At 42.5% G+C, this 25007-nt stretch overlaps 1 protein-coding gene across 1 annotated transcript in view; it reads left to right on the top strand.

The window, feature by feature from the left end:
• Positions 1-25007, top strand: part of WDFY4 (WDFY family member 4) — a 442717-nt gene that overhangs the window by 24068 nt on the left and 393642 nt on the right. The window contains exons 7-11 of the mRNA XM_038744298.1: positions 2977-3137; positions 5546-5998; positions 7126-7227; positions 8199-8389; positions 17597-18195. Of these exons, the coding sequence (XP_038600226.1) occupies positions 2977-3137; positions 5546-5998; positions 7126-7227; positions 8199-8389; positions 17597-18195 (1506 nt within the window). The remainder of the gene's footprint in view (positions 1-2976; positions 3138-5545; positions 5999-7125; positions 7228-8198; positions 8390-17596; positions 18196-25007) is intronic.

The raw sequence follows: 25007 nt of genomic DNA, 5'->3' as shown, positions 1-25007 counted from the left end.
CCCATGCTCTTTCCACTGAGCCAAGCTGCTTCTCTAAGTGTTTACTATATGCCAAGCACTGTACTAAGCACTGGGATAGATACAAGATAGTCCAGTCAAACACAGTGTCTGACTCACATGGAGATCACGGTGTTAGGGGAAGAAAGAATGGTTATTTAATATCAGTTTACAGATGAGGAAATTTAGACAAAGACAAATTAGATCCATCTGGGAGAGCCAATATCACTGTAGCCATGTGTCTTGCGGTGTTGGAGAGAGAGGGGCATTCTTCCTACTGGAGGCATTTTGGGAGTTCAGGCTTCCAGAATCAATCAGTAGCATTTACTGAGTGCTTAATGTGTGCCAAGCACTGTACTGAGTGTTCGAGAGAGAAAAATACAGTGGTAGACACAAACTCTGCCCAAAGGCATTTACAATCTACAAGTCTGTATAAATAATAATAATAATGATAATAATGGTATTTGTTAAGCACTTACTATGTGCTGGGCACTGTACTAAGCACTAGGGTGGATACAAGCGTATCCCACGTGGGGCTCACACTCTCAATCCCCATTTTAAAAAAAGAAGTAACTGAGGCCCAGAGAAGTGAAGTACCTTGCCCAAGTTCACACAGCAGACAAGTGTCAAAGCCGGGATTAGAACCCATGACCTTCTGATTCCCATAATAGTGCTCTATCCACTATGCCATGCTGCTATGATGCCCCTTCCCATGAAAAATCAATTCCCTTATTGTACTTTCCCAAGCACTTACTACAGTGTACTTAGTACCGTGTGACCTTGGGCATGTCACTTATCTTCTCTGTGCCTCAGTTACCTCATCAGTAATATGGGAATTGAGACTGGGAGCTCCATGTGGGACAGGGACTGTGTTCATACCAATTTGCTTGTATCCACCCCAGCGCTTAGTACAGTGCCAGACACATAATAAGCATTTAACAAATATCATTATTATTTGCTCTGCCCACAGTAAGTGCTCAATAAATATGATTGATTAACTAACTAGTACAGTGCTATGCACACAGTAAGAGCTCAATAAATACTTTTGATTGTGAGAGACCAGAGTGCACGAACTGAGACTTGAAACATGCTCATTGGGAATCCAAGAGTTCCCAAGGTGCAAACTCTCTCTGGGTCTACAGGTGTCAGGAAGTCCTAATAAATAAATAATCTGTTGTATTAAGCACATAGTAAGTGCTTAATGAATAATGCCAGTATTAGTATTATTTCCAAAATAATAACAATAATGATTATTATTATTAAGATGAGGCAGTTCCGCCCTTGGCTGCAAAGGGAAATGAAACTCTTTGAACATGGGAAAATCAATCAATCAATCAATCAATCAATCGTATTTATTGAGCACTTACTATGTGCAGAGCACTGTACTAAGCGCTTGGGAAGTACAAATTGGCATCACATAGAGACAGTCCCTACCCAACAGTGGGCTCACAGTCTAAAAGGGGGAGACAGAGAACAGAACCAAACATACCAACAAAATAAAATAAGTAGGATAGAAATGTACAAGTAAAATAAATAAATAAATAAATAAATAGAGTAATAAATATGTACAACCATATATACATATATACAGGTGCTGTGGGGAAGGGAAGGAGGTAAGACGGGGGGATGGAGAGGGGGACGAGGGGAGAGGAAAGAAGGGGCTCAGTCTGGGAAGGCCTCCTGGAGGAGGTGAGCTCTCAGCAGGGCCTTGAAGGGAGGAAGAGAGCTAGCTTGGCGGATGGGCAGAGGGAGGGCATTCCAGGCCCGGGGTATGACGTGGGCCGGGGGGTCGATGGCGGGACAGGCGAGAGCGAGGTACAGTGAGGAGATTAGTGGTGGAGGAGCGGAGGGTGCGGGCTGGGCAGTAGAAGGAGAGAAGGGAGGTGAGGTAGGAGGGGGCGAGGTGATGGACAGCCTTGAAGCCCAGGGTGAGGAGTTTCTGCCTGATGCGCAGATTGATCGGTAGCCATTGGAGGTTTTTGAGGAGGGGAGTAATATGTCCAGAGCGTTTCTGGACAAAGATAATCCGGGCCGCAGCATGAAGTATGGATTGAAGTGGAGAGAGACACGAGGATGGGAGATCAGAGAGAAGGCTAGTGCAGTAGTCCAGACGGGATAGGATGAGAGCTTGAATTAGCAGCGTAGCGGTTTGGATGGAGAGGAAAGGGTGGATCTTGGCATAAAACATTTAAGTCACATGGTCGCAAGAGAAGCAGCATAATGTAGTGGATAGAACATGGGCCTGGAACTCAGAAGGACTCAGGTTTTAAATGCAGCTCCACCATGAGTCTGCAATTCATTTAAATTCATTTTTCCTCATTTACCTCATCTGTAAAATGGGTATTAATACCGTGAGCCCCATGTGCAACATGAACCATGTCCAACCTGATAATCTTGTATCTACCCCAGTGCCTAATACAGTGCCTAGTAAGCACTTAGATTTTTTTTTAAAAGACCAAAACTCCGCAAGCGCTTAGTACAGTGCTCTGTACACAGTATGTGCTCAATAAATATGATTGAATGAATGAATGAACAGCAGAACAGACTATTCAAGAAAAGTTGATTTGAATCCCCTCTCTTCCTTTCTCCTTCTCTCCCTGCTTTACAACAGTGAAGCAGCGTGAGAGCTTGCATGTTTCTCCCACATGCTGCTTCACATGCTGGGAGAAGCAGCATGGCTCAGTGGAAGGAGCACAGGCTTTGGAGCCCAAGGTCATGGGTTCAAATCCCGACTCTGCCAATTGCCAGCTGTGTAACTTTGGGCAAGTCACTTCATTTCTCTGGGATCTGTAAAATGGGGATGAAGACTGTGGGACAACCTGATCACCTTGTAACCTCCCCAGCGCTTACAACAGTGCTTTGCACATAGTAAGCGCTTAATAAATGTTATCGTTATTATTATTATTACAACAAGCTTTCAAGGGGAAACTGTTGGTTCTGTCAGAACGCTAGAGTCATCTGTCCGGTTTTTCTCCACAGGTATGAAGGGAAATCCCAAAAAGAGGGAGAATCTCACCTAGAAGAGCTCCTGGAGCTAATGGCATGGCTCACCGTCTGTGGGAAAACTGAATTGAAAGTGTTTGATAGCGTCACCTACCCTCAACTTGAAGACTTTAAATTGCCGCAGAGTGGAAACTCTGGTACAGTATATTCCTCTTGTGTGCTAACCTATCTCTGCTACCAAAATGTACTTGACATGTACTTGACCTGTGCTGTACACTGATATGGGACAGCTGAGCAAAATGTTCTCACCGTGACACACACACCCATGGGTGGAATCTTGCTAATGGTAACATCGCCTTTAAACCAAAGGAAGACTCCAGATTGACAGTTTACATTTAACACATACAAAATAACTCTGTTCTTTATGTTAATTGAAATTCCACCACTTCATTGGAGATGTTTCCCCACGTACACTTTGGGGCATTTTTCTTGAGAAGCAGCATGGACTTCTGGAAAGAGCTCAGGCCTAGGAGTCAGAAGACTTGGGTTCTAATCCTGCTCTGCAGCTTGTCTGCTGTGTGGCCTTAGGCGAGTCATTTAGCTTCTTTGTTCTCTGTTTCCTCATTTGGAAAATGGAGACTAAATGAGCCCTATGGGAGATAGGGACTAGGTCTGACTTGACTATCTTGCATCTACCCTGATGCTTAGTGTGATGCTTCTCGTGGAGTAAGCACTAAACAAATACCACAGTTATGGTTATTTCAAATCTGTACATTTCTGCAAATAAAACTTAGGAGAGGGAAGGGTGTGGAGGAAGCCTTGGGCATCCCTTCTCAACTACTGCTTCGGCCTCTTCGCTGACTTCCCTGAGAGAAGCAGCATACCTCAGTGGAAAGAGCCCGGGCTTTGGAGCCAGAGGTCATGGGTTTGATTCCTGGCTCTGCCACTTGTCAGCTGTGTGACTTTGGGCAAGTCACTTCACTTCTCTGGGCCTCAGTTCCCTCATCTGGAAAATGGGGATTAAGTCTGTGAGCCCCACGTGGGACAACTTGATTACCTTGTATCTACCCCAGCGCTTAGAACAGTGTTTTGCACATAGTAAGCACTTAATAAATGCCATTATTATTATTATTATTATCATCATTCCCTGATTCCAGCCTCTCCCTTCTCCAGTCTATGCTTCATTTTACTGCTGGAATCATTTTTCATTCATTCATTCATTCAATCGTATTTATTGAGTGCTTACTGTGTGCAGTGCACCGTACTAAGGGCTTGGAAAGTACAATTCGGCAACAGGTAGAGTCTACTCAATCAATGCCCTCTGTGTCATCTACACACCTTTTTTTAAGCTCTTACTTTACGCCAGGCACTGTACTAAGAAGCACATGCAGCAGCAGCACGGAAGCAGCATGGCTCAGCGGAAAGAGCATGGGCTTTGGGGTCAGACGTCATGGGTTCAAATCCCGACTCCACTGCCTGTCAGCTGTGTGACATTGGGCAAGTCACTTAACTTCTCTGGGCCTCAGTTACCTCATCTGTAAAATGGGGATGAAGACTGTGAGCCCCACGTGGGGCAACCTGATCACCTTGTAACCTCCCCAGCACTTAGAACAGTGCTTTGCATATAGTAAGCACTTAATAAATGTCATTATTATTATTATTGTTAGGAGCTGGTGTAGATACAGGCAAATCAGGTTGGACACAGTCCCTGTCTGACATGGATCTCCCAGTCTTAAACCCCATTTTACAGATGAGGTAACTGAGGTACAGAGAAGTTCAATGACTTGCCCAAGGTCATACAGCAGACATTTGGTGGAGCCAGGATTAGAATCTGAACCCTTCTGGCCCCCAGGCCCATGCACTTGGTTTCATACCCATTAGTTACTTTGATCTCCAACCACACCCAACAGAATTTACATTCATATCCTCATACTCAGTTCCTATCCTTACTAAAGACTGTAAACTTCTTAAGGGTAGAGGATATCATCTACCTACTATATTGTACCCTCCCAAGAACATAGCACAGTGCTCTGCACAAAGTTAATGCTCAATTAATACCACTGATTAATTAATTGATGCATAAGTAGTGTTCTGGAGGGTGATTTTTTTCCCCAGGGTTGTGAATGTGTGATCAGGAGCATCTGAAGTATTTACTGAACACCTACAGCATGCAGAACACTGAACTAGAAATATGCAACAAAAATGAAACACACAGTCCCTGCCCTCAAGGCACTTACCATCTTTGAGGGGAGGGGAAACTAGCAGACAAAAATTAACTAATATACTAGAGCCCAAAGAGCCAAAACTGAGGTACCAATGGTAACATTTTCCCTAAACCTGCTGAAGTCGTTCCATTAAAATAATTGGTATACTTCGTCTATGCTAAACCAACTCTCTAAACTCAACAATTACTCTATTTCACTGTAGCCAAAGCCTGTGTGTTCTTCAGGTCTCCTGCTAGCCATTTCCTTATAGAGCCAACAGAGCCTACATTTAGATTTTTGGACTGAATTATTTTATCCAAATGCCCATGAGTGTTTTGAGTTTCAGAAAGAAACAATGATACACTCTCACAACCACACTGTGTTTGTATTTCTTCCCACAGGAATGACTGTGAAAAACCTCCAGGCCTTTCAGGTGCTGCAGACTGTTTTCCAGAAAAGCATGGATCCTTTTCTCTGCAGGAAAATATTATCCACTATCAAATCAATATGGGACTGGAATGCCAGGAATTTTTTCCTCCTGGAGTGGACTCTGCAGCCTATTTCTCAGTTTGTGGAGATCATTCACGTGAAACCTCCCCTGATCCAAACCCAGTTTTTCCAGTTGTTAGAGTCGGTAGTGTTTGAACTGAATTTTATCCCCCACGAAATTTTTAAGAAGGTCCAGAATTTGATCAAGGAGAACACGGTGCCATCGTGTACCTTCGTTGCCTTAAAGACCGTCCACCAAATCAGCATGCGTCACGAGCTCTTCACAGATATATTCAGGGACTCGGGGCTGTTGGGTCTGTTGCTGGCTCAGTTGAGGAAACAAGCCAAGATCATGAGGAAATCAGGTATGATGGAGAAGATCACTTCCTGATCGTCCTTTAGTCACTGGAGAGGAAATAAGAGCTGAAGGGACTCACCTGTTCATAGATAGTTAGTAATAGCTCAACTGCCTTATATATGGGGCCATATAAAGAGACATGCTTTAGAAAAAGTGGAAGCATAAATCACAAGTCATTAATCGGTGATAGAGTTTGCCTATAAATCAATCAATTGATGAATTGTAGTACTTATTGAGCACCTACTCTGCATTGAGCACTGTACTGAGCACTTGGGAAACTGCAATGGAATTTGTAGTAGTAGAAAAGGGGCAATCAATCAATTGCTTTTATTGAGTGCTTACTGTGTGCAATGGACTGTATGTAGTAAGGGCTTGGACGAGTACAAAGCAACAAAGTCAATAACATCTTTTCTCCCCACAAGGAGCTTACAGTCTAGAGGAATTTTGTGTCCCATTTTATTAAGGCCTGGGAAGAGTATAATAGACTTATTTGACATGAACCCTGCCTTCAGGTTGCTTACAATCTAGTGGAGTAAATATCCCATGTAACACAACTAATACAAATGAAGAAACCTGCATGACTCGATTCAGCAGAAACATAATTTTGAAATGTAGCAAATGAGAACTTGGATGAAAATACTAGACTTTGGAGAAACCATGCTTTTTCTCATTTTTTGTGAAGTAAACATAAATAATCATTTTAGAATGACCCTCATCTCTCATGGTAATTATAACAACAATAATGATAATTGTACTTAATAATGTAAAAAAAAAAAAAAACTGTTCTAAGAAGAACGGTAGATACAAGATAGTCTGTCCAGGTACAGTTCCACATAAAGCTCACTATCTAAAGGGAAGGAAGAACAGATATTGAATCCCCATTTTGCAAATGAGAAAATCAATCAATTGTATTTATTGAGCGCTTACTGTGTGCAGAGCACTGTACTAAGCACTTGGGAAGTACAAGTTGGCAACATATAGAGACAGTCCCTACCCAACAGTGGGCTCACAGTCTAAAACCGAGGCAGAAAGAAGTTAAGTGACGTTCCCAAAGTCACACAGCAAGCAAATAGCAGTCACGATATCCACTGGTAATGCTAGGGCACGTTCCCTTTTTCATATTGAACGTTGCAGGAAATCGAGAGCTCTCTGGCATTCAGGATGTGGAGCACGATTTAATCTGTGTGATGTTGAAAGTTGTGGCCTCACTGCTTCATGATTCCATCCGGAATACTGGTAAGGATAATTCAAACTCTGATCATCCCATAACTCCTCCTGAAAACTACCATTTAAAATAATCATTGTACTTGATAAGCATTAACTCTGCACCAAGCACTCTAATAAGTGCTGGGATAGATACGACATAATCAGATTGGTTACAGTCCCTGTTCCACATGAGACTCTGGTCTAAGTGGGAGGGAGTCGAATTGAATCCCCATTTTACAGATGAGAAAACCGAGGCACCAAAAAGTGCCCCAGGTCACCCAGCAGACAGACAGTGGAGCTGGGATTAGAACCCAGGTCTTCTAACTCCCAGGCCCATAATTTGTTCTAAAAGACTAAGATGCTTCCCTTCTTAATATGTCATTTGAGTGATGTTAAATGCACCCACAGTATTGACCAATCATTAATACTGAGCATCTCCTACATCCTGAACACCGTACTCAGTGTTTGAGAGAGTACAATAGAGTTAGAAGAAATGATCCTGCCCTCGTGGAGCTTATCATCTACCTTTTATCCAATTATCTGTACTGTTATTTTGTGCCCCAAGCATCACCCCAATTTATGATTGAAATTTCTGATGAGAGACTTACTTGAAAGGTAAACACAACAAAAGACAACTTTTGTGTGTATGAAATGTGTTCGAGTTCGTGGGTCCTGCTTTGGCCTTTTTAGTCACCCAAACTCTGACAGGCAACCGTCAGTGTCAGTAGGGTGTCTGAATCTGAAGAACAACTATCAGCTAATTAATCATATTTATTGAGCACTTACTGTGTGCAGAGCACTTAGGAGAGTGCAATATAACAGAGTCAGGGGACGTATTCTCTCACGTTCAGTCAGCCTCCCTTATCATGGATCAAGAATTGATGCAAGATACTGATGAGGCAAAGAATCTTTCGAGTTGCCCCCAAAAGATCTTCCATTACTGCTGTCGAGGACCAAATGTTCTCACCAGTCAATGATCAAACTATCTGTCTGATCCCCAGTTGTCCTAAAAGATCATGGGATGGTTCCCTTCATCAAGATATTTCTGGATGACGAATGCTACCGCAGCGAGTCTCTGGCTATCTTGGAGCAGCTCTCGGTCATTAACACAGAAGAGTACATGAGCATAATCATTGGGGCATTATGCTCTTCCACTCAAGGGGAACTCCAGCTGAAATTGGACTTACTCAAGGTAATTAAATTCCTTTTTCACTTTAATTATACATGGGGAAGGCGCAAATGATTCCTGCTGACCCGTGTTTTATCACTGCTTTCAGTACCGTCATTGTTCTAGTGAACCTCTACCATAAAATTACCCAAGACTGTGGCCCCGTGCAGTGTAGTGGCTCAATGCAGGTCCAATAAGTCATGGTGGAGAACCAGTGTCTGAAATCTGCTCTGGAGATTACTAATCTCCTTAACAGTGTCTCTTGTCAAAATTGTAGTTCGATAGGGGACTCGAGTTTATGATTTGACCGTGTGGTTTCACATTCTCTCATAAAATAATAATTGTGGTTTTTGTTAAGCGCTTACTATGTGCCAGGCACTGTTCTGAGCACTGGGGTGGAAACAAGCAAATCGGGTTAGACACAGTCCCTGTCACACATGAGGCTCACAGTCTCAATCCCTATTTTAAGATGAGGTAACTGAGGCACAGAGAAATGAAGTGACTTGTTCAAGGTCACAATTGGCAAAGTCAGGATTAGAATTTATGACTTTCTGACACCCAGACCTGGTCTCCATCCACTATTCTGTGCCTTTATAATAATAATAATAATAATAGTAATAATAATAATGTCATTTGTTAAATGCTTACTATATTCAGTGGAGGAGGTAGCTATTCATCCTTTGATATTGGACAGTTCATTTTCCACCTTTCTGGTTTAGATATGACACCAGATGCCTTTATTATAGGTATTTTTATTTTAAGTGTCTAGTCACTAATCGATCAATGGTATTATCAAGGGCTGATTGAGTGCAGAGTACCATATCAAGAGCTTGGGAGATCATAGTAAAATAGAGTTGGAAGACATGTTCCCTGCCCACAAGGTGGGAGAGTTGAAAAGGGCTGGTAGACAACTTTCCTGCCCACAAGGCACTTCCAATCTAGGAGATATCTGTCTCAGTTCCTAGCACTGAGTTCCATGGCTTGAGAAGCAGCATGTCAGTGGAAAGAGCCTGGGCTTTGGAGTCAGAGGTCATGGGTTTAAATCCCGGCTCTGCCAATTGTCAGCTGTGTGCCTCTGGGCAAGTCACTTAACTTCTCTGTGCCTCATTTAATTCATCTGTAAAATGGGGATTAAGACTGTGAGCCCCCCGTGGGACAACCTGATCATCTTGTAACCTCCCCAGTGCTTAGAACAGTGCTTTGCATATAGTAAGCGCTTAATAAATGCTATTATTATTATTATTATTATTATTATTTTTATGGCTCGTAAGTGGCATCCATGTTCAGAGAGGCCTGAGAGGAAATCACAAAAGCTATGGAGAAAGACCGAGTAAGGTCAAAGAGCTTTCTCCCCCTGCTCCCTGGAAAAATGCTCTATGTTCATGGGAAGTTCTACAAATGGCTACTAAAGAATCAATCATTCAATCGATGGTATGTATTAGTCTGTACAGAGAACTGCACCAAGTATTTGGGAAAGTACAGTACATTAGAGTTGATAGACACGGTCCCTGCTCACAAGGAATTTCTAGACGAGGGGGAAGTTTTTCCACTGCACTGTGTTTCCAGACTCCCCACCACATGTATGACTGAGGAATTTAAGTGGCTGTCCTGTACTTGAGTCAGGCTGTCTATGTGTATGCTGGATTGAGTTCAGAAACACAACTGAAACAGGTGAAAAATACCAAGTTAATAATAATAATGATGGTATTTGTCTAGTGCTTACTATGTGAAAAGCACTGTTCTAAGCTCTGGGGGGATACAAGGTGATCAGGTTGTTCCATGTGGGGCTCACAGTCTTAATCTCCATTTTACAGATAAGGGAACTGAGGCACAGAGAAGTGAAGTGATTTGCCCAAAGTCACACAGCTGTGAATTGGCAGAGCCGGGATTTGAACCCATGACCTCTGACTCCAAAGCCCGTGCTCTTTCCACTGAGCCACACTACTTCTCTATAATGATGGCATTTATTAAGCGCTTACTGTGTGGAAAACACAGTTCTAAGCGCTGGGGAGGTTACAAGGTGATCAGGTTTTCCCAAGGGGGGCTCACAGTCTTCATCCCCATTTTACAGATGAGGGAACTGAGGCCCAGAGAAGTTAAGTGACTTGCCCAAAGTCACACAGCAGACAAGTAGCAGAGCCAGGTTTACAACCCATGACCTCTGACTCCAAAGCTCATGCTCTTTCCAATGAGCCACACTGCTTCTTAAATTAGTATCCAGTCTTTTTTTTAATCAATCAATCAATCAATGATATTTATTGAGCACTTTGTACAGAGCAATGAATTAAGTGCTTGATAAAGTATGATACAGTAGAATTGGTAGACAGAGTGAATGCTCAAGGGAATTGGGAAGGGTGGATGCTCAAGGGAATCCCCCTCTCCTTCTCCCCATCCTCCTCCTCCCCATCCCCCCGTCCTCCCTCCTTCCCCTCCCCACAGCCCCTGTATATATGTTTGTACAGATTTATTACTCTATTTATTTTACTTGTACATGTTTGCTATTCTATTTATTTTATTTTGTTAATATGTGTTGTTTTGTTGTCTGTCTCCCCCTTCTAGACTGTGAGCCCACTATTGGGTAGGGACCGTCTCTATATGTTACTAACTTGTACTTCCCAAGGGCTTAGTACAGTGCTCTGCACACAGTAAGCGCTCAATAAATACGATTGAATGAATGAATGAATGAATTGGGTGAATTGAGGTATTATTTTTATCCAGGCCAGACTCAGGTGCCCTGATTTTGCAGAATGCACAGAGCAGCTTTCCAACCCCTTCTACTGTTCAGTGATCTAATCTTGAACACTGAGTTCTCACACATCCTTGTTTGAAGGGTTTGGAGGTTACTATTTATTATCTCATTGCATTTCAGAAAAGGGAAGCCTTTTTAAACTCTCTGGGCAGCATAAAATTGGTCATTCAATTTTAGATTCTTAGCACACGGTTAATAATACTAATAATAATATTGATAATAATAATAAAAATAATTCATTTGGAAGGTGCTTTCTATGGGCCAAGCACTGTACTAGCTGTTAGTATCAGCGCTTAGAACAGTGTTTGGCACATAATAAGCGCTTAACAAATACCAAAATTATTATTATTATTGTTACTAAGCATTGGGGCAGATACAAGCTAATCAGGTTCTCTAAGGGGCTTGAAGTCTAAGTAGTAGAAGAGAATGGCCACAGGCCTGGGAATCAGTGGTTATGGGTTCTAATCCTGGCTCTGCCACAAGTCTGCTGTGTGACCTTGGGCAAGTCACTTTACTTCTCTGGGCCTCAGTTACCTCATTTGTAAAATGGGGATCAAGATTGTGAGCCTCCTGAGGGACACGGATTGTGTCCAACCTGATTACCTTGAATCTACTCCGGTGCTTAGAACAGTGCATGGTACATAGTAAACACTTAACAAATAGCACAATTATTATTATTATTATTATTATTATTATTATTATTGATAATAGGTTTTGAATCCCCATTTTACAACGAGGGAACTGAGGCCCAGAGAAGTTAAATGTCTTGCTCAAGATCACACAACAAAGACAGAGACAGGATTAGAACTCAGGTCCTCAGACATCCAGACCCCTGCTCTTTCCACTAGACCATGCTGTTTCACCTTGTTTTATTTAATTTTTTATGGTGTTTGTTAGTATGTCTCAAACCCTGTTCCAAAAGCTGGGATAGGTGCAAGTTAATTAGGTCAGAAACATTCACTATCCTGCATGGGGCTCACAGTCATGAATTGCACTGAATCCCTTTGAACTCAGTGCTGAGCTATAATGTAGGAGCCTGGCACTGAAAGAGGAGACAGAAATTTAGTCCAGGTTATGCCTGGGTGTTAAGATTATCCTTGTGAACACTTTATATTGACCATCACTATTCTCCCCATTAATATCATGACTATCAATTAAGTGCCACAGTGCAAATGACACTATCATTCACCCTAGGGCAGTACAGAGAGATCTTAATCATAAAATTACAAGCACAACCAAGGGGCTTACATTTCTGTGCTGTACATTTTTTAATGGCATTTGAGAACTTTGTGCAGAGCAATACACTAAGCGCTTGGGAAAAGTGCGATACAGTAGAATTGGCAGAGTGAATGCTCAAGGGAAATGGGTGACTTGAGGTATTATTTCTATCCAGGCCAGACCCAGGTGTCCTGATTTTGCAGAATGCACAGAGCAGCTTTCCAACCCCTTCTATTGTTCAGTGATCGAATCTTGAACACTGAGCTCTCACAGATCCTTGTTTGCAGGGTTTGGAGGTTACTATTTATTATCTCCATCTGGATGTCTGCCTGCCACCTAAAACTCAGCATGTCCAAAACTGAACTCCTTGTCTTCCCTCCCAAACCCTGCCCTCTCCCTGACTTTCCCATCACTGTTGACGACACTACCATCCTTCCCGTCTCACAATCCCGCAACCTTGGTGTCATCCTCGACGCTGCTCTCTCATTCACCCCTCACATCCAAGCTGTCACCAAAACCTGCCGATCTCAGCTCCGCAACATTGCCAAGATCGGCCCTTTCCTCTCCATCCAAACCGCTACGCTGCTCGTTCAAGCTCTCATCCTATCCCGTCTGGACTACTGCATCAGCCTTCTCTCTGATCTCCCATCCTCGTGTCTCTCCCCACTTCAATCCATACTTCATGCTGCTGCCCGGATTGTCTTTGTCCAGAAATGCTCTGGACATGTTACTCCCCTCCTCAAAAATCTCCAGTGGCTACCAATCAATCTGTGCACCAGGCAGAAACTCCTCACCCTCGGCTTCAAGGCTGTCCATCACTTCGCCCCCTCCTACCTCACCTCCCTTCTCTCCTTCTCCAGCCCAGCCCGCACCCTCCACTCCTCTGCCGCTAATCTCCTCACCGTGTCTTGTTCTCGCCTGTCCCACCATTGACCCCCGGCCCACGTCGTCCCCCTGGCCTGGAATGCCCTCCCTCTGCCCATCCACCAAGCTAGCTCTCTTCCTCCCTTCAAGGCCCTACTGAGAGCTCACCTCCTCCAGGAGGCCTTCCCAGACTGAGCCCCCTCCTTCCTCTCCTACTCCTCCCCCTCTCCATCCCCCTGTCTTACCTCCTTCTCTTCCCCACAGCACCTGTATATATGTATATATGTTTGTACATATTTATTACTCTATTTATTACGCTATTTATTTATTCATTTTACTTGTACATATCTATTCTATTTATTTTATTTTGTTAATATGTTTTGTATTGTTCTCTGTCTCCCCCTTCTAGACTGTGAACCCACTGATGGGTAGGGACTGTCTCTATATGTTGCCAACTTGTAGTTCCCAAGTGCTTAGTACAGTGCTCTGCACGTAGTAAGCACTCAATAAATACGATTGATTGATTGATTGATTGATCTCTTTGCATTTCAGAAGAGGGAAGCTATTTAAACTCTTAAATAAACTCTATGTCAAGCACTGTTCTAAACAATGGAGGACATAAAAGATAACTGATGATGATGATGATGATAGTATTTGTTAAGTGCTTACTATGTGCCAAGCTCTGTTCTAAGTGCTGGGGAGATACAAGCTAATGAGGTTGTCCCACCTGGGGCTCACGGTCTTAATTCCCAATTCACAGATGAGATAACTGAGGCACAGAGAAGTTAAGTGACTTGCTCAAAGTCACACAGCTGATAAGTAGCCAATCCAGGATTAGAACTCATGAACTCTGGCTCCCAAGCCCGGGCTCTCTCCACTAAGCCATGCTGCTTCTCCCTGTCCCACAGAGGGCTCACAGTCTTAATCCCCATTTTCCATATGAGGTAACTGAGGCAAAGAGAAGTTAAGTGACTTGCTCAAGGTCACACTAAGGACAACTATTGACACATTGACAGAGGCTCACTTGGAACAGAAAGGGATAGAGAAATAGACCCTTCTCCCCCCACCCTGACACATGAGGACACTCTAGAACCCTCTAGAAGTTCACTGTGGGTAGGGAATGTGTCTACTGATTCTGTCATTTTGACATATTCATTCATTCATTCAGTTGTATTTATTGAGTGTTTACTATGTGCAGAGCACTGTACTAAACACTTGGGAGAATACAATGTAGCAATAGACAAACACGTTCCCAGCACCTAGTATGGTGACCTGCCACAGGAAATTCTCGATAAATACCCCTGATCGATAGACTCAAAGGAGGAAGTGATGGGAAAATGAGAATGCGATGCATTATACATAGTTTCTTAGACACTGTCAAGTCTCCTCTTTTCAAACACAGAAATGAGAATGAGCACTTGCCCTGGTCTTATAGTTCAGAATTGAACAAGTCAATGAGCAGGCAGAGTATGGAACAGGCATTCTGAGATTTTCATTTTTATTGGCCGAATTTATGAGTTTCACATCCGCTTCTGAAAGTTATGTTTGAATGATGACTGAGCTGCAACAAGGGGAAGGGTTGGATCGGGGTTTGTTTTACTTGGTAAAAATATGGAGAGTATTCTGTATGCACATTTGAAAGGAGGACATTAAGGCAGATTCCCGTTAGCTCTCGAGTCTTTGCAGACCTTAGTTGGAAGTTGGCTCTTGGGAAATAATAATTATAAAAGCAATGATAGACTATCAAGATTGAAAGCACATATAAAGCCATTATGATGTTTTACAGATTTAATATCATCCCAATATCAGCCATGGAGAGACAACATAAATGACAAATAGTGTTTAAAATTATTAGATGGAGTGATAGTCACTACATTATAATCGTCTGTATTATCCCCAGTTTGAGACACTCCCTGGAAATGTTACGTGTTTAGGGAGGTGCCTTAACTCTTTCAGGCCACCACGGGACAATTTAGCTCAATCCGGCAGCAGTTGGAACATAGTCATGAACTAAATGGTCCTTCAGTGGTCTCACAGAGTGACTGTCTTCCTCACTGCCTCACTTACTATCAAGGAGTAAGTGACAGAGACACTGAGAATATCTTGCTCAATATGTATTGAGAGAGAGAGGGAGCAGGGGGGAGAGAGAGAGACAAGGAGAGGATGAAAAAGAAGAAAAAGAAGAGGGAAGAGAGGGAGAAAAACCAACTCTTTGGGAAAATCCCAGTGTTGGGAATAAACGCTTTATTGCGGAGTCACAACCAAATAGCCTATGTTAAACTCTTGTACAAAGTGACATCTGGTGTTTCTGGTTTGGCGTCCGGGGTTTCCTGAAAAGAAATGAAGGTTTCAGGTACCATCCCAACCCCCTTGAGGCCGGGAATCATCTTCAAGTCTTTGAGGAGCTGTCAGGAGTCTCCCCACAAGAAAGCACCTGTTTCAGACCTTTGTAAATTTAGTGGTGTTTCCCATATGATAGGGGAACAAATGCAGCCTCCATATCTAATTCTGACGAATGATAACTGAGTTAAGACATAATGTAAGCAAATGAATTTATTATCCACAGCCTTTGGGATGGTGATTGTGTTACCCACAAATTCAGATTGATTTGCTAATATATATTTAGCTGTTAAACTCTGAGTTTAATTCGATTACCCTTCCAGTCTTCCAGCATGACACATGGAAAATTATGAGGAATAACAAATAATGGAATGTGAAATAAATTCTGTTAGCCCTAACTGAGTTAGCTGTTTACAGTAGACATCAGTTTTATGGATTCAAGCTGGAGGAATACTAACTCACAGATGATTAAATTGTAACCAAGTTAGATCCTGAGGAAATGTGGTTAACACTGACCTTTCCTGAAATGTGTCAAACCTATCCTGATTACTTCGACTTCAACTTATTAAATTTACTCCCTGCTCAAGACTTCCCACCCGTTTTGATGCATTATCATGCAAAATTGAATGACAGTAATGGAGTCCCTGCCCTGGCCCCTGCATTTCTGACAAATTGTTTCCCTAAGTACCATATTATTTTTTTTCTTTATGATAGAAATGTTTCTCTTTAGATTATTTGAAATTAAACCTTTGTAATTGGATTTTGGGGTCCTTACTTCATGACTCTGTAGATATGAAATTAGCCCCATTCCAAGAAGCAATAGAACAGCTGAAGTTCTAATGATGTTACCCCCATTTTAGATAATGGTTTTGGAATTTGATAAATCAAGCATTGCCAGTGGACGAGGTGCATGCAGCTTTCTCTTTTCTCGTATTTTTTCTTTAAAAAAAGTAAGAGAAATTGTGGTTAAAATTCTGTTTGGAAATGCACCACGATACAGTATGTTTAGTAGATTTGCTTCACGTTTGAACTGAACGTTAAAGTTGGGACTGAAGGAGTCCTAAATCTCCAGAACCTGGAGGGAGGAGCTGAAGCCCATAGAAAAGTCTCCTGAGACAGAAAGGATGAAGCCTTGTTAGACAATCATATGCAGAAAGTTGCAAATAATGTTCTTTAAAACCAACCCTTCTGTTTACAACTGAGGCAGAATGGGCAACTTCTCTTGTTGTCAGTCCATATCTTTCCCAATCCTGGGGCCTTAATGTTGATAGTATTTATTGCTTGTTCAGTCAATCAACCACTAGGTCATGCAGTCTCCCTTGAATTTCCATTCAAGTAACAGGGAAAGGTGATTGGATTACATTTTATCAGTTTTCCATTGGGAGACTGTTCCTTTAATGCTTCAGAAAGAAATGGTTCTTTGCCGTGGCATCAAGCACAGAGCACTGAGCCAACTAGGGAGGGTGGTATGGACTAAGAAAATCAAGTCAAGGACAAAAATTGCTATACAGTAAGTTCACTATGGGTATGGAACATGTCTACAAACTCTTCTATATTGTTCCATTCTACACTCCCAATGCTTGCACAGTGCTCTGCACACAGTAAGTTCTAAACAAATATGATTGATTGATAATTAGAAATGGAAACCATGCTTCCAGAGCTAACAATAATAATAATAATAATCATGGTATTTGCTAAGCACTTATTATGTACCAGGCACTGTACTAAGCACTGGGGTGGATACAAGCAAATTGGGTTGGGCGCAGTCCCTGTCCCACATGGGGCTCACAGTCTCAATCCTCATTTTACAGATGAAGTGACTGAGGCACAGAGAACTAAAGTGACTTGCCCAAGGTCACACAGCAGACAAGTGGCAGAGCCGGGATTAGAACCCCTAACCTCCTGATTCCTAGGACCCTGCTCTGTCTACCACCTCATGCTACCATGGTCCCAGAGAAGTGGGGGGGCAGGATGGTAATAATTTTGCAGATTAGTCAAAACACTGGCCGGCTGATAAGCCACATGAATCTTGATTACGTCTTCTCTTTCCAATATTGCAGTCTCTTCATAGAATCCTGGAGAATCCCAAGGGCCGCTCAGCTTTCAGAACCTCCCGTGGATTCAATGGACTCCTGTCTCTCCTCTCTGACATGGAAGGGGCTTTACGGGACCCCCCCTCCGAAATCTGGGCCACGACCGCTCCCAGTCAGACTTTGGACCTCATCCTCTACACGTTATGTGGCATAACGGCTGCCCTACACCAGGACCCGATCAACGGAGACTTCTTCAGGAAGAATGACCTCTTTGAGAAATTAGCTGATGACCTCTGGTTGCTGGGCTGTTTTGCAACCCAGGAGAACAGATCAACCAGACCGTTACCGGGGTCAAACTCCAAAGCTAGGACCTTAGCCGAGTTTTTGAGTGCCGCCTCTTCCTCCCCGGATACTTTCCCTTTGTGGGCGAGAAATTGCCTCACGATTCTGAGCTACCTCGACAGTATGGCCAAAGGGTGTCTTCGCCCGCGGAGTTGTTCAACCGAGATAAAGTCAGATGTCATAGAAGTGATGTCGAATCTACAAGGCCAATCAGAAGGACGCGGAAACTTTGAGAAATCCAGCAGCAAGTCATCCTATGTCCAGCAGTGGCCTGAACTAACTAGGTATTCAATTCTTTATTCTATAAATTGAAAATTGCTTAAGGGCAGGGATCATGTCTACTAACTTTATTGTCTTCTCCTAAGCATTCTGTACAGTGGTCTGCATAGAGTAAGTGTTCAATAAATATATTGATTTTATGTCAATGAAATATTAGAACAGTAAAAAAATTAGTCGTCTGGACTGCTAGTAGTCCACCAAAACTGTTTCTATCCCAATTTTCCTATCCCTATTTGGAACGCTAATTTTATTTTCCTACCCATTAGGGAAAAGAGTTGGAGTTATCTCTGGCTACTCAAATATAATCTGTGGTCAAATTTTGTTGTTTCTTCCTTCCCCAACTACTAATATTTCCTCATCCCCACAGCCAAATATTGTTGTATGTGCTTCTCACAGAAGTGGTGTGCCTAGTGGATAGAGCATAGGCTTGGGAGTAAGAAGGACCTGGATTCTACTCATGGCTCTGCCACTTGACTGTTGCGTGACCTTGGGCAAGTCACTTCATTTCTCTATGCCTCAGTTACCTCATCTGTAAAATGGGGATTAAGATGATGAGCCCCGTGGGGAACAGGGATTGTGTCCAACCTGATTATCTTGTATCCACCCCAGCACTTAGTAAAGTGCCTGGGACATAGTAAATGCTTAACAAATACCACTATTTTTATTATTTTTCTCAACTCATGGCCAGAATACTGCAACCTTACCTTCATCATTCTCACCCTTGGCAGCTGAAACTAAAAGTTGATTTAAAGAATGTTTTCTCTACTTAGCTTTTTGGGCTCTTATTTCAAACAATCAATCAGTATCTTTTGAGTCCTTGCTCTGTGCAGACCACTGTACTAAGTGCTTGGGAGAGTACAATATAGTTACAATAGAGTGCAAGGAGCTGACAATCTAGTTTCCAATGCAGAAATTATAAGTAGGATGAAATAACAATCAATCGTATTTAAAATATAAAAAGGCAAATGCGTTGGTTGGCTTGAGGTGACTGAAATGAAAGATCAGGGCTGTATTGGGTGAGGAATGAGGATAAGTAAAGGATTCCCCACCAGAATGCCATGAACAATAACAATAAGAATGGTATTTATTAAGCACTTACTATGTACCAAGCACTATACTTAGCACTGGGGTAGATACAAAATAAGCAGGTGGAATGCAGTCCCTGTTCCAAGTGACGCTCACCTCAAATGGGGAAGAACAGGTATTGAATCCTCATTTTATAGATGCGGAAACTGAAGCAAGGAATAGTTAAGTAATAATAATGGTATTTGTAAAACACTTACTATGTGCCAGGCACTGTAATAAGTGCTGGAGTGGAACAAACAAATTGGGTTGGACACAGTCCCTGCCCCACATTGAGCTCACAGTCTAAATCCCCATTTTACAGATGAGGTAACTGAGGCCCAGAGAATAATAATAATGACAGTTTTTGTTAAGTGCTTACTATGTTCCAGGCACTGTTCTAAGCGATGGGGTAGATACGAGGCAATCAGGTTGTCCCATGTGGGGCTCACAGTCTTAATCCCCATTTTACAGATGAGGTAACTGAGGCACAGAGAAGTTGTGATGTGCCCAAAGTCACACAGCTGATGATTGGAAGAGCCAGGATTAGAACCCATGACCTGACTTGCCCAAGGCCACAGAGCAGACAGGTGGTGGACTGGGATTAGAACACATGTCCCTTAACTCCCACTGTGCACTTTCCACCGGGCTGCACTGTTTCTCCACAGTGAAATGACTCTTTATCATGTTATGGACAGCATATATGCTTTTTAATTCTATTCTGGTTTACTCTCAAACCTCCACATTCAGGAGGTTTTCAGTAATCACTGCCATAACTGGGGAGAAGAGCACGCCCAAGTGAAAAGAATATTACTTGAGAGTCAGAAGACTGAGGATCTTCTCCATGTTCCAACACTTGCCTTCAGCATAACCCTGGGCTTCTCATGACTCTCTTATTTTTTCCATCTGTAAAATGGGGATAAATGGCCTGTTCTCCCACCCTCTGACGGTTTGACCCCTGTGTGGGCTCTCTATCTGATGTGATTATCTTGTATCTAACCCCTGTGCTTATCACAGAAGTTGGCACATAATAAATGAGTAATAAATAACATCATTAAGTGGTCTTACCAGAACCTGGGAGGGGATTTGGCACCTAAAGGGAAGTTTCCTGGAGAGAAATTGATTGACATTGATTGATTGATGGATTGATTGATGACCAAGTCACTCTCATTGCCAACTCCTCTAAATCTGTTGAATACCATTATTATGGAATTTGTTAAGGGCTTACTATGTGCCAACCACTGTTCTAAGCGCTGGGGTAGATACAAGGCAATCAGGTTGAACACAGTCCCTGATTCACCTGGGGCTCAAAGTCTCAATCCTCATTTTACAGATGAGGGAACTGAGGCCCAGAGAAGTTCAGTGACTTGCCCAAGGTCACATAGCAGGCAGGTGGCAGAGTCAGGATTAGAATCCATGACCTCTGACTCCCAGACTCATGGTCTTTCCAGGGCTAAGAACTGTGCTTGGTACAAAGTAAGTGCTTAACAAATGCTATTATTATTATTACTATTATTATTATTTCCACTAGGCTAGGCTTCTTCTAGCTCATTTCCCCTCATTGCCTGCCATGTGTTTTCCCTTCTCTTGTTGGACAATCTTATAAAACCCCACCTCATTACCGCAAAATAATCCATCAACCAAAAGCATTTATTGAATTCACTATATTAAACTCTTGGAAGAGTATATTAATTGGCTCAATAATAAGCAAAAATGTCTGGTCAAATACTTTTCCCAACACCCACCTTGAACTAATTCTGGTTGCATTTCATTCTTCCCATAATATATCCATGCATTTGTTGGTATTTAAGGTTGGGGTTTTCCTATAATGGTTTAATTCACTGCACCATTATTTGTGTCTGTATTTCCTTTTGGTGGGATTCTAATGGAGTTTATTCATTTTAGATGAAAACTCCTAGATGTCAATTTCTGGGTAATTAGCTTTGCCTGCCACCGTATTCCATGCCAAAGGCAACTCTCCTTAAAAATTCATAACCTTTGGTGATGACAGGTCTTGAAAATTATTTAATGCAGCCAGCATGGAAGGGAGTAATGTTCACCATTTTTCATATAAGTAGGCAATCTGAGGAATTCATAATTTTTGACAGTTAGAAACCATGGTGTTGGAATTATTTTCTGTAACCAGAATTTCTTATTTTTCTCTACCCTGATAAAATGTCTGTGGCAGATTAGGTAATCGCCAGTGTAACTGTCCATGTTTAAATTTTCCTTGGACATTCCTAGCAGAGACAAATTGTGGAAATGTTTAAGCACCTATTGGAGGCAGAGCTGCAGTCAAGTTCCTGCAGGTGACCTGGGAAACTCCTTCTTACAGTGCCTGCTGCCTGGGAATTCCACTTCCCAGAATTTCCTTAGAACAAGAGCCAATGAGACCAGGTGGAACCTCTTAAATTCAAGGAAGGAAAATAGCATTTGCTTTTTCCTGCTTTGTTAGAACACGCCTGGCAGCTTTGCTAATTTATGAGTTTGCATACTGAGAACTGTATATTTAAGGATCTCTGCTGGGTATTTTAATCATTCGAGTGCATTGAATTTCATGTGTAGGTTTTGAGACATTAAGATATGATAATAATAATAATGATGGTATTTGTTAAGTGCTCACTGTGTGCAAAACACTGTTCTAAGCGCTGGGGGGTTACAAGGTGATCAGGTTGTCCCACGTGGGGCTCACAGTCTTCATCCCCATTTTACAGATGAGGTAACTGAGGCCCAGAGAAGTTAAGTGACTTGCCCAAAGTCACACAGCTGACAATTGGCAGAGCTGGGATTTGAACCCATGACCTCTGACTCCATCTGGTTTAGCTTTCCCCTCTTTCTCTTCAGCTGAACTGAACCCTATTTCTGTATTTAAGGTTGTTTGTTTGTTTGCTTTTAATGGTATTTTTAAGTGTTTATATAAAAAAAGGGAACATTGCTCCCTCCTTTGCTTGCTGCATTAAATGATTTTTGAGACCTGTCATCACCAAGGATTATGAATTTATAAGGAGAGTTGCCTTTGGTGTGAGATATGGTGGCCGGCAAAGCTAATTACCCAGACTCTGAACTTGCCATTTAGGAGTTTTCATCTAAAATGAATTAATCCCATTAGAATAAATTCCTGCTCTCAAATGCCAGGCACTATACTAAGCACTGGGGTAGAAAAAAGATAATTGGGTTGGACACAGACTCTGTCATTCATGGAGCTCACAGTCTTAATCTCCACTTTACAGATGAGGTAACTGAGGCACAGAAAAGTTAAGTGACTTACCCGAGGTCACAGAGCAGAAAAGTCTTAGAGGCAGGATTAGAACCCAGGCCTTTCTACCTGCCAGGACTGTGCTCTAGCAACTAAGTCACACTGCTTCTCAGTGTTCTGACGCGATGGAAGTACCATGAGCTTCATTCAAATTTCTTTTGTGATAAATCCGGCTTGAAGACCCTTTCAGAAATTTCATGTAGAGTAATCATTGTCCGATGACACCAAATTGTTATCAGAAGCATACAAAAGGGCCTGAAGTCCAAAGGTGATTTCAGTCCTTTAGCTTACTTTATATGACCATTTAAACATTTAGCCTTACAATACCTAGGTATGTAGCCATAATGTATGTATATTAATGTCTGAATCCCCCCCATAGGCTGTAAACTCACTCTAGGCAGGGAACGGGAATGTCTCTACCAACTCTATTATACTGTACTCCCCCAATCATTTAGCACAGTGCTCTGCACACAGTAGGTGCTCAATAAATATGAATGATTGATTTGAGCCTTTCTATTGGGTGAGAGGGGCCAGAAACTACATCTCTGATGACTGTGGGGAAGGTAATCTAGCATCTTAAAGAAAAAAATGGAATGGAATTTGGAATTCAGTTTGATTTTTATTATCAATCAATCAATCAATCATATTTATTGAGCGCTTACTGTGTACAGAGCACTGTACTAAGCGCTTGGGAAGTCCAAGTTGGCAACATCTAGAGATGGTCCCTACCCAACAACGGGCTCACAGGGGGAGACAGGCAACAAAATGAAACATTCACCAAATAAAATAATTAGAATAAATATGTACAAATAAACTAAATAAGTAAACAGGGTAATAATGTCTCCTAACCTGGGGCCTGGGTGCGGGTGCTGCTGGTGGTGTCGGGGCCTGAGGCGCGGGGGCCTGAGGCGCAGGCGTCATGACGGCGGCGCCTCCTCCATCAAAGCACCCAAAATTCCCTGATTTGGGAATCAGTCAGTGGTCACACAAGGGAAGAATGTTTGCCAATGGAGGCATTCTGGGGGTGTGTTGGGGGGGAGGTGGTTAGAGCTGGCCATTTTGTGAAACTACCTTTCTCTATATCCAGTAGGTAAACAATGTGATAATTTAACAAAGCTTCTCGTTCTTTTCATAACATCGCTTGTTATGAAATAATATTTAAGTGCGTACTATGTGCTAGGCACTGTACTAAACGCTGGAGAAGATGGTAGTTAATCAGGTTGGACACAGTCCATGTCCCATGGGGGACTGACAGTCTTAATCCCCATTATGCAGATGAGGGAACTGAGACATGGAGAAGTTAAGTGACTTGTTCAAGGTCATCCAGCAGGCAAGTAGAGGAACCGTGATCAAAACCCAGAGTCTTGACTCCCATGCTCTATCCATTAGGCCACACCACTTCTCAGCAGCGCTGAGAAGGGAATGTTGCACATTCCTAACTTGTTACAGATAGGGAAAGTGTTGAACAACTTCATTGTATTTTTTCTCCCAGCCACTCAGTATAGTGCCATGTACACAGTAAGCACTCAATAAATAGCACTGATTGATTCTAGACTGTGAGCCCGCTGTTGGGTAGGGACCGACTCTATATGTTGCCAACTTGTACTTCCCAAGCGCTTAGCGCAGTGCTCTGCACACAGTAAGTGCTCAATAAATACGATTGAATGAATGAATTCAGTGAGTCATCATTTTTGCCTTTTTTCTGATTCTGCTTAATGTGACTTTGAATCTACCAAAGAGCCATTTTGGAAATTCAAAATCTCTTAATTGTCTTTTAATCAATCAATGGTACTTATTGAGTGCTGAATGTGTGCAGAGCAGTCAAAGCATTGAGCACTTAGCACTGTCCTAAATGCTTTGTTCTGTTGTGGGTTTCATTCATTCATTCAATCGTATTTATTGAGTGTGTACTGTGTGCAGAGCACTGTACTAAGTGCTTGGAAAGTACAATTTGGCAACATATAGAGACGGTCCCTACACAATAACAGGCTCACTGCAGTGAGGAGAGTGCGTGGGGCAGATCCTGGGCTCAGGGAAGGGAGGGGAGGGCTGGACCCCGGTTTGGAGGGCAGAGATGTGGGCTGGACGTTCCTTGTGGGCAGAGAAGGTGTCCACTGTTGAATTGGACTCTCCCAAGCACTTAGTACAGTGCTCTGCATACAGTAAGCGCTCAATATATACGACTGACCCCAGGTTAGGGAGGTACAGGCTGGAATCCAGCCTGTGGGGGGGACAGGGGTGTAAAAAGACAAGAAGTAAAGGAATGGAATGGATAGTGATTGGCCCCTTTCCATGTTGGAGAAGCATAGATGGCAGGATCTTCCAGAATCCATGCTACTATTTTGGGGTTAAATTCTATGAATCATTGGAAGCTGTAGTCCAATGCAAGGGCATGGGATGGAGAATCAGGAGACCCAGGTTAATAATAATGACATTTATTAAACACTTAGTATGTGCAAAGCACTGTTCTAAGTGCTGGGGAGGTTACAAGGTGTTCAG

This window comes from Tachyglossus aculeatus, chromosome 3 (assembly GCF_015852505.1).
Source record: "Tachyglossus aculeatus isolate mTacAcu1 chromosome 3, mTacAcu1.pri, whole genome shotgun sequence".
NCBI lineage: Eukaryota > Metazoa > Chordata > Mammalia > Monotremata > Tachyglossidae > Tachyglossus > Tachyglossus aculeatus.
Note: the sequence above shows the minus strand (reverse complement) of the source record. Positions and strands in the feature narration are given on the sequence as shown.